At 24.1% G+C, this 10,472-nt stretch overlaps 1 protein-coding gene across 4 annotated transcripts in view; it reads left to right on the top strand.

Annotated features, from left to right (window-relative positions):
- LOC126895173 (MATH and LRR domain-containing protein PFE0570w-like) overlaps positions 1–8,948 on the top strand; it is a 12,164-nt gene extending 3,216 nt beyond the window's left edge. For 2 of the 4 annotated variants that reach the window (XM_050666742.1, XM_050666743.1), the window contains exons 3-9: positions 2,641–2,773; positions 4,708–4,961; positions 5,080–5,182; positions 5,707–5,960; positions 6,954–7,644; positions 8,433–8,689; positions 8,812–8,948. In XM_050666742.1, coding sequence (XP_050522699.1) covers positions 2,641–2,773; positions 4,708–4,961; positions 5,080–5,182; positions 5,707–5,960; positions 6,954–7,644; positions 8,433–8,689; positions 8,812–8,814 — 1,695 coding nt within the window. In that variant the 3' untranslated portion in view covers positions 8,815–8,948. Of the gene's footprint in view, positions 1–2,438; positions 2,553–2,640; positions 2,774–4,707; positions 4,962–5,079; positions 5,183–5,706; positions 5,961–6,953; positions 7,645–8,432; positions 8,690–8,811 lie in introns of those variants that run through there. The other 2 variants (XM_050666744.1, XM_050666745.1) reach the window with 2 other exon arrangements.
- The last annotated feature ends 1,524 nt before the right edge of the window (positions 8,949–10,472 follow it).

Raw genomic sequence — 10,472 nt, 5'->3', positions numbered from 1 at the left:
AAAAAAAAAAAAAAAAAAAAAAAAAAAAAAAACACATCATAGTAAAATTAATACCTTCTTCGCTTCGCATCGAAGCTAACATAAGCTTTAATTTAAGTTATATATAAAAGTGTCAGTATTTCCGGAAAATTTTCAAAAATTAAGCCGAAAAAGTTCTACTTTCTATAAGTATTTTTAAAGGTTTGAACTCCCCCTGTATAAAGCGAAATGGTCCAATTTAAAAAAAGTATGTCGAATGACAGAGGTACATACAAAGTATTTATCATTAAAGAATACAATTGAGTCATGCATTTTTTAAAAATGTAATTGTAACATAATGTTTAAAAAACCCAGCACAGGGTGGTCGCAGGACAATGGTGACGTGGCATAGTTGGGTCAAGTATAATGATATCTGACAGTGATTAAAATCACTATCATAAAAAACGCTTCGATGCAAATGTTTAGATAGTGTTTAATTTTAAAAAATTGCTGGATTAGTCCAAAAACTATATGATCTGCTATTTCCTTATTTACATCCTGATTAAGATAAAGTATGTCGAATGAAAGAGGGATATAAATATAATTTCTCATAAAAAAATTGTATTGATCCATACACTATTCAATAAGTTGAATAGCATTCGGTATTCATCTTCACTGTGAAGACAAAATAAAGTCCGAAATTTTTTTTTTCATGATAAAGTATATTACATTAGCTTTAATTTAAGATACATATAAAAGTGTGAGACTTTCCTGAACACATTCAAAATTTAAGTTAAAAAAGTTAATTTTTTGTGAAAAAGTTGTTAATTTGAATCCCTTTCCTGTGGCAGATAAAGGGTCAAATTTATAAAAAAAATATATCAAATAATAGGTAAAGGCATCAAGCATCTATAAAAAAAATTATATTGATTTGGTCATTTTTAAAAAAGTTATGACAGTTTTAAGAAAAAAAAAAAATTGAAAAAATGTCAATAATTAGCGATTTTTAAATTTGTAATTTTTTTGGATGTCTTCCCCCATTTACGGGGGACGAGGAAAATTTGTTCAATTTTTGATGGTAATGTCTTCGACTAGATACGATTTAATTTAAATTGGGAGATTAATGAGAAAAGGGGAATAATTATTACTAGGAGGAGTAGCGGAAATGGCAGCGGTTTATATTGACTGTGTTAAGTTTTTTACCATATCATCTATATTTTGAGGAGTTTTTAGTTTAATATTTCAATATATGATGTCAGTTAATATTTTTTGAAATTTTTCCCAATTTGTTGTTTTTTATTGTTAGTGGAGGGTTATTGAATCGAGTAGGAGACGTTTTGTTAATATTTGGTGTAACCGAATAGTGGTCTTAGCACAAATAATTAAAGTTTTTAATTTGTCAAAAAATGTTATTTGGAATTTTAGTGATAAAAATATCAAGCATGTCAGAACGTTTTGATAGTGAAGTCGACTAGTAGGTGGGATCTGGTGAAGAGAGTATTTTGTAGTGCTAATGAAATAAGTTAAAGAAGATGATTACTCCGTGAGTTGTTTGTTTGACATCCCCAGTTTGGATGTTTAACATTAATGTATTTGCCAACTATAAAGTTTTGGCATAGTATTTTAAAGTAGCATTTAAATTTTTATTGTGTATATTGATGATTATTGTGTTATTATTTTAAATTATTTTTATTGTGCAAGATTGTAAATAATTTTCATTTATATTAAGTAAACAGTAATATTTTAATTGTGTTTTAAAGAGTGTTTTAACTGTGTTTATTGCAAGACTGGCATGTGTAATGTTATCGGGATGATAAGAGTTATTAAATTATAACCAAGAATATTTAATCGTGAGAGTATAGAAAGGTGGGATTCAGATATAAGAGCAATGTCCACTCTTTTCTTATGCAGTACTGCAGTTAGTTTATTTATATGATTTAAGATTCCAAACATTGTTTTGTGTATCAGTTATTAATTAATTAGGTTCTTTTTCGTTATCTGACGTATGTAAAAGTCATTATTTGTCACCTGATTTTTATATGTTGTTGATGGAGAGAGTTTAGAGTTTTTATTACTAGTTCGCTATGACATTAATGTTGTACTATTAACTAAACCGATACTATAAAGTAATTCTGGGCGGCTCATTTTCTGGCCTTTTTGTTGTAATACTGTTTTTATACTAAAGTTGAACTAATTCATTAATTTAAAATGATGTTCACCAAACGTATAGTCCTTAATGATTGTACTCCGCTCTAAGTGATTTACGCAATTCCGATTTATTTCACATAACCGTAAGAGCTTTTAATGGAGAAAATTAAAAAGAACTTGGTTACAAGTGCACTATCGACATGGAACTGAAAAGTTTAGGTTTAACACATAATTATCATAAAATTTAAAAAACAAGATTTCCTCATGTAATAGTATTTATTTGCATTATTTTAGGAGAAGTTATCACTCTAATAAAAAAATACATTTACATTGACGTTTACAAAGATTTTGAGTTTTATTTCATGCTTGAGATTCTTCGAAATTTACGTTTTTAGATAGCATAACCGACTAAATTTTGTAGAATTAAAAAATAAAACTTTTGAGCGGTAGTGTATATCATTAAATAATTCAAGTATTCTTGAAAAATGTATTGTTTTTTATACCAAACAATTGTAAATTGTAAAGTTTCCGTAGGTTTTTTCGACTGCTTTTGCCATTCAAAATGATAAATTGACAGTAACTCCAGAATTAGTATATAAAGCAAGTATTGACTTCGGAAAATGTTTGAATGAATACGTCAATAATGACATTATCACACCAGAATTTGGTAAACTATTTTAATTTTTGAATCTTTTCATAAATATTTTATTTTTGTATAGGAAGTAATTAGGTGAGACCTAGATTCAAAAATCTTTATCGTGGTTACAGCATTCTTAATAAATATTTTCTATATTAAAAAGTTATAAAATTTAGTTTTTCATTATTGTAAAAAAAAAAAAAAAAATGAAATGTTTAATGTTAAATTTAATTAATTTAATGTTATAAGATTATCAAAAAATAATATATAACGAATATTTTGACTAAATATTCTGAAACTTAAAAAGATTACAGTTTTTTAGCTTCAATGAAAAGCTGAGTAAGCTGAAAGTGTAAGTTTAAATATATATAAACATCATAGATATGTTTTTATTTTTATTATTAATGTAGTTTTTTTTTTTTATGTATATCTGACCACACTTTTTTTAGCTCTCACTGGACTAATTTTACTTAGAGATATTTCTAAAAATTACAAATAGTATCTAGTTGAAAACTTTACTTTGAATATTTGAATAAATTTCCTTCATTTCTTGGAAATTGAGCAAAATTTTTAACAATTTAGATTTTTGAAATCAGCAAATTAACATTTTATATTATTTTTAATCGTTGAATTTTTCTAAATTATGAAATATCTAACAGTTTTATAGTAGTTGAAAAATATTATTACGACAATGTAGTTATTTTAGCTATAGTTGAATTTTATATTGTGAAAATATATTTCAACTACTTTATATTTCCTTAATATTTCTTGTAGCCGTATGGTGAGAACGTTAAGCCCGTCAGTTAAAAGATTAATCACACTAATTTTTTTAAAAAAAATCATGTGTACTTCATGAAAAAATGTTTTCAGGAAAGAAGAAATTAAATTTATCCTTCTCAAAACATTTTTAACCATACGCCTATGCGGTATAATTTAATAATTGAAAATGATAATATACGATAAATACGAACAAAGTGTTAGGTGAAATACTTGAGAAAATAGCAGAAATTAATATTAACATGAGGACATATGGGTCAATCGTATATTGGGCTATTTATCATTATCAACCTCACCCTCTGACCATAGTACCTTATAGTTTTTAAAGTTCATTTCACAAACAATACTAATGAATGTCATATTTAAATCCGAAACCTCATTCATCCATTTATGATGTATACTTGTTAGATATGTTTTAAAATACTAAGATATTCAAAATAGTAACTTTCGAAAATATCGACACCTGATATTTTAATAAATCTTAAATTAAAGTTTATGTTACGTATTATGTTATTATTAAGTTGAAAAAAAAACTTTTTAGCTTAAGTTTTAAAAATGTTCAGGAAATTCTCGCATTTTTAAAAATATTTTAAATAAAAGATTATGTTTTGTATTTCAAGTTAAAAAAAAATTGACCTCTGGACTTATCTTCTAAGTTGACATCAAAATTAAAAAAAAACACGATATTCGTATAAAAATCGCAAAATTCATAAAAATTGAATAAAACGTAGTACAAAAACTTATTTGAAAGGGTTTTGAAGAAATTATAATTTGTTCAAAAACCCCTAATATTTTTAGGAAGAGGTTTTGCAGATATTAGTCCAGATCCAACAAATTAATTAAAAATAAGTTTTAGAGGACATTTTTTCTATCGAAAAATTTTTATCCGAAAAGGGTCGATCTTTCTTTGGCATTTTACGATAGTGATTTTAATCACTGTAAAATATCAATCTATATTAGTTCTCTCTATACCAAGTATCTACTGAGCCGTGTCCCGGCTGTATTGGTTTTTTTTTTTATTTAACTAGTACTCCGTTATTTGTATTATTTAAATTTATTAAATGTTTAAATAAAATTGAATTAATAAAAAGAAAACAATTATTAAATTTTTAATTGACACTTAATACTTCGTATTTATTAAAAAGCTCTATCAAATTTAAATAGTAATTTAATTTTTTTTTTTCAAGCAATAATTTTTAGGAACGACTTGAAAGAAAAAATAAACCTTTTAGTTGAGAATGTCGTAAATAAAAAAATGCCCCGGAGTATAGTAATTGATGATTTGTCAAATTTTGCTTGTCATTTATTGGATGAAAATTTATACTTTAGTGTTCACAGTAATATTGACGAATGCAAAAAAGAAATAACAAAATGTACAACAATATTTCATAATAGTTTGTTTTTAACAAACAATGATAAAGAATCAAAAAAGGCTGAAATAGTAAGCACTTAGTTTATAATTCAAGATTTGTATAAAATAATCGAAGTTTTAAACTTAAAGTTATAATTACCAACATTTTTCTATATAAATATGTTCATTAGTTTTTGATTTTCGACAGGGGAAAATGTCAATACCTCCTCAATTAGTGTATAAAGCAAGTATTCCATTAGGAAGTTGTTTAAATAATTATGTTAATAAGGAATTCATTGACCCAATAATAGGTAAAATATTTTACTTTTTGTATCTTTTAATAAAATTCTATACTCATTCAAATGTTAATTAAATGGCTTATATAAAAAAATTGATATGTCAATGATATGTACATATATAGGTTTTTAAGATTTTTATAACTATTATATGTTGTCTATCATATAGCAACAAATTACAAGTCAATTTTGTTGGGAAAGTTTTGTTATTTGTACTTCAAATATGTCAATACCCATAAAAAACATAAAACATTATTATCTCCTAAAAATTACTAAAAATAACATATCAGCTTTTAGAGAAAACACAAAATTAATATCTGATATCAATGCTATAAAATTACTTACCCTTATATTTATAAATTTCCAATATTGAGTAAGTTATGGAAAATAAAGTTTATTTTATCATTAAAAAAAGAAAGTTTACTTGAAAAAAGTATGATTTTATTTAAAAAACTGGCACGATTGTATTTTAGTTTAAATATTGTTACTAAATTAAATCAAATTTAGTCGAAATAAAAATACATCTTAATTTTTTTTAGCAATGTATTTTAGAGAAGAAATGAAAAAAAAAGTGAATTCTCTGGTTGAAAATGTCGTAAATTTAAAAATATCACAGAGTATAGCATTTGATGATTTGACAAATTTTGTTTGTGATTTATTGGATAAAAATTTATACTTTAGTGTTCGCAGTAATATTGAGGAATGCAAAATAGAAGTTAAAAAATGTACAATAATATTTCGTAATAATTTGTTTACACTAGGCTATTTTCAAGATCCGAAAACGGGTGAAATCGTAAGCAATTATCTGATAGTTTAAAATTTTTATAAAAAATAACCAATAATGATTACTAAGATTATGGTAATTTCATAATAATTACTTGAACGAAAAACTGAGTGATACTATAGATTATTCTATAGAATCATATAATTTCAGAATTAAATTCTGCTTGACTGAAAATTTAATATTTTTTGTTACGTACTCAACTAATAACTAAAGTCAACCTGTATATATTATTATTTATTTTATTAACAGTTTAATTATTTTATATGAGAAATTAATTCCAAATTTAGAATCGGACTGTACTTTAAAATAAACATTAAATTAAAAGACAAAAAATTTGTTTAAAATTTATCATCTTATCATCCCATTTACTCTAATATTTTAGTGCTAAAATTTTAGAAATATTATTAAAAAATACATTTAAAAAAATTACAAAGGTTGCTTTAGAATAATAATTTAAATAATTAAATGATTTAATATTTTTTTATTTTTATGTTGAAACCATAGTTCTTCAAATTGTTTCATGATTTAAAGGTTTTTTATTCTTTTAAAAATAATTTGAATTGGAAATTAGTGTTTAACTATATACAATAACCAACTATAAGATAATATTTTTAAAAATTTCTATATCTCAAGAACCTTACAACCCTGGTTATTTTCTTGTTTAGAAAACTTGCCTGTTTTTAGGTAACTTATCTTGTTTCCTAAAAATGTACTAATAAAATATAATAAAAACTTTAAAAAGAATAACTCTTCTATTATATTTCAATGTAATTATTATCAAAGATTGCAACCATAATTAAATTTAGTTTACTATATATAAAATCTTCACATTTTATCTTATTTGGAATATTTAGTTGGTTAAAATAATTGTGGGCGTTTTGAAGTTTAAAACTCTATTTTCTCAAATAACAAAAATAAAATCATATTGTTTTTCCGTGTAATCTTCAAATCTATATTATTAAATAAACTTTTTAATTAAATATATATATATTTTTTTTTAAGACAGTAAAACCATTTATTATTGTTGGAAAACGAAGAAATTTTAATGTGGGAACTAATTTTGATTCTAATGTTGGATCTACTTCTCTATCTATCCAGGAATCTAATGTTAATTCTAATGATGAATCCAATACTCGATCTAACGAGAAATCTAATGTTAATTCTAATGATGAAACCAATACTCGATTTAACGAGAAATCTAATAATGAATCCAATTCTCTATCTAACGAAGAATCTAAAGTTAAATCTAATGATGAATCAAATTCTCTATCTAACAAGGAATCTAATAATGAATCCAATTCTCTATCTAACGAAGAATCTAAAGTTAAATCTAATGATGAATTAAATTCTCTATCTAACAAGGAATCTTATGATGAATTTAATTCTCTATCTAACAAGGAATTTAATGTTAAATCTAATGATGAATCCAATTCTTTATCTAACGAAGAATTTAATTTTAAATCTAATGATGAATCCAATTCTTTATCTAACGAAGAATCTAATTTTAAATCTAATGATGAATCCAATTCTTTATCTAACAAAGAATCTAATATGAAATCTAATGCTGGATCCTATAACGAATCTGATGACAAAAATAGCGAGTCAAAAATAAATAAAATACAAAAAGTAAAATTTAATTTTATTGATTGTATGCGAAAATACGTTGATCAAATCCCAGCAGGCGTGGCTTTAGGTATTTTGTTCATTTAAATTAATAATAAAATAATTTAACTAGTCTTTATTTTTAATTGCTTTATAGTGAATTAACATAATTTCTACAATCATCCAAATAAATTCAGATAAACTAACTTCACATCATACTTACCCGTTATATCCTATCGCACTCGCAAAAGAACAATCTGTATATATGGTTACAATCTCGAAGAATATTTTAAAATAATAATAGTATTAATAATTTCAGGCTTGATGAGCGTAAGCCCCCCCTCCAAACTCTAAGTGCACGCTTTAACAAAATTTTGATAAAAAATGTAACTTTTAAAAGATTTTTGAATAAAAAAAAGTCATTAAAAACCATATGAAACTATGAAAAAGTTTTACCGGCTTCTACAAACAAACAATTTTTTAAATACAGATGTACCATAATCCATAACAAGTATTTAAAAATGATGACAATTTTAAAAATGAAATTTTAGCTTATTAGGTTAAAAATTTCATCAAAATTATTACGATAATATCAAAAATAATATTTAACTAATGTGAATAGAAGTAATATATTATATAAGAAAATCAATTAACATACAATGTCATTAGATATAATAACACAAAAGAGTTGCGATTAATAAAGTGTAATCCCTTCAAAATGAATATTGATTTTTGATTTTTTGTAGTTTTTTGTACAAAAACAAAATCGTCAAAAATATTTTATATTATTTTTTATTCTTCAGAAAAATATTTGCGTGCACTACTAATTAGCTTTAAATAACATATTTTTCATGTCAAAGTCAAATGTCTTTTTCCCAGGTATTTATCTGACAGAGGAATTAATTGAAAAATTGGATATACAAGTAAATAACCTTGTCAGTCAAAAAGCATCACCGACAGAGGTGTTTGACAATTCAATAGCATTTATATGTTATACACTCGAAGAAAATTATTATTTTGATCATGTCAGTAACTTAAATGAGTGCTTTGATAAAATTAACCAGTGTACAAATATATTTGAAGATATTTTGCCCAAGTCGGAACAACAAAATAGTACTACACAACTAAATAAACCGGTAGGATTTCATATTAAGATCAATCATATTATGTTAATAAACAATATGGTGTTTAGATACGCTATATATTTTTACGTTATTTATTTTATTAAGTTTTTACAATAACACCTGTTTTTTTTTAGTAAAAATGGGCCCAACGGTAATGAAGTTCAATAGCTATGTTTGTTTGTTTTTACTACTGATAGACGTAAATTTGACGCTATTATTAATGTAAAATAATATATTTGTTTAATTAATTAAAATTTTTAAAATACATATATTTTTTGACTAGTTTATTTGTTTTATTTAAATAAGTTGAAACACTGACAACACACTATTAGTTCTCAACTAAGCGTTTCAAGTGTGTTTTTAAAAAATGTTTTATGAAACACTTTTTAAAAATTACTTTTAGAACAAAGTAATATTTGGAAAATCACCTTGAAAGGTTATAAAAAATTTAATTTAATTTTGAGCAAAACAAAACTGAAATTTTCAGTGCACCTGTAAAATTATAAAACGAGGGTCGCTAAACTATTTGGCGAGACATAGAGTCGTACCAGAATAGGATTTTTAAAAATTAATTAATTATTAATTTTAAACATTTAAGAGTAAATAAGGGGGCTTAATTAAATAAAATAAAAAGAAGTTAAGTTCATAAGAGGCGATTAATCGAATGATCAAAAAAAGTAAAAACATTTTCCATAATTACTAATCAACCCAATGCGTCAGTCTTAATACGTCCAGCAACTTTATTAACAAAATAATTAATTTAAAAAAAAAAAATATTAGTATTCGCTTGATTAAATGGGAGAGGTGAAAGCGTACCCCTTGAATTAGCTCTCGTAAATATTTTCCTGAAACGTCATATAAACTTATGTCTGTCTATAAATATTTATTACTATATAAGATATCAATTACAAATATCAAAGCGTATTCATCAAAACGCTTATAAACTTTTATTATAATTATAAATAATTATAAATTGATTAAACTATTGTCATACATAAAATCTAAAATAATGTTTATTGTTAAAAAGTACAAAAGATTGTATTATATCATGACTTCGATTAAACAAAAAATAGTTCGTGAGGTGTAGTAAAGGAATCATTTTATATACATTGTTAGTATTTATGAATAATAATAATATGAATAATTAACATTTATTATTGACTTCTTGTATAATATAATATAAACAAAACCAACAAAAGATTTCACCACATAGGTGGATTGCAGTACAAATTTAATTTATTAAATTGTAGACGTAACTATTTGTACTTAAAGGTTGTTCTATACTTACAATCATAAATTAGCATTTATTTTTTGAAAACCTGTTCTAACAGATTTAAACCAAATTTATTTAGTTCTTCAAACCGAAACAGAAATTAGTTGTGAAACTAACTAGAACCTATCCATTATTTTAAATATGGATCGGTTGGGTCTTCTTATAGTTTAATAAGTGACAAAAAAAAATTAATTGAATGAAATATTTTTTTGTCTTGATCACTCTAAGGAAAAACTACTTTCCATTTGATATTATTGATGTTTGTGATTACTCCATTATTCTATTTTACTAAAGTTAAATAATTGGGTTTGATTTTAGACAAAAAATTAAATAGTAGATTAACTTGTGTTTTTATCTCAAGAGCAAATGCACGAAGCTTAAATCCAATAATATTAATAAGAATTTTAAGACCACTCTCGTGTAAAGATATTTATGCAACAAAAATAATACTTTACTAAACATTACTTCTACCAATTTGATAAAATGATGTCATAAGAGGTTCTGTCAAAAAAAAAAAAAAAA

The sequence above is a fragment of the Daktulosphaira vitifoliae genome, unplaced genomic scaffold, assembly GCF_025091365.1.
Source record: "Daktulosphaira vitifoliae isolate Bord-2020 unplaced genomic scaffold, ASM2509136v1 Scaffold_1, whole genome shotgun sequence".
NCBI classification, from domain to species: domain Eukaryota; kingdom Metazoa; phylum Arthropoda; class Insecta; order Hemiptera; family Phylloxeridae; genus Daktulosphaira; species Daktulosphaira vitifoliae.
Note: the sequence above shows the minus strand (reverse complement) of the source record. Positions and strands in the feature narration are given on the sequence as shown.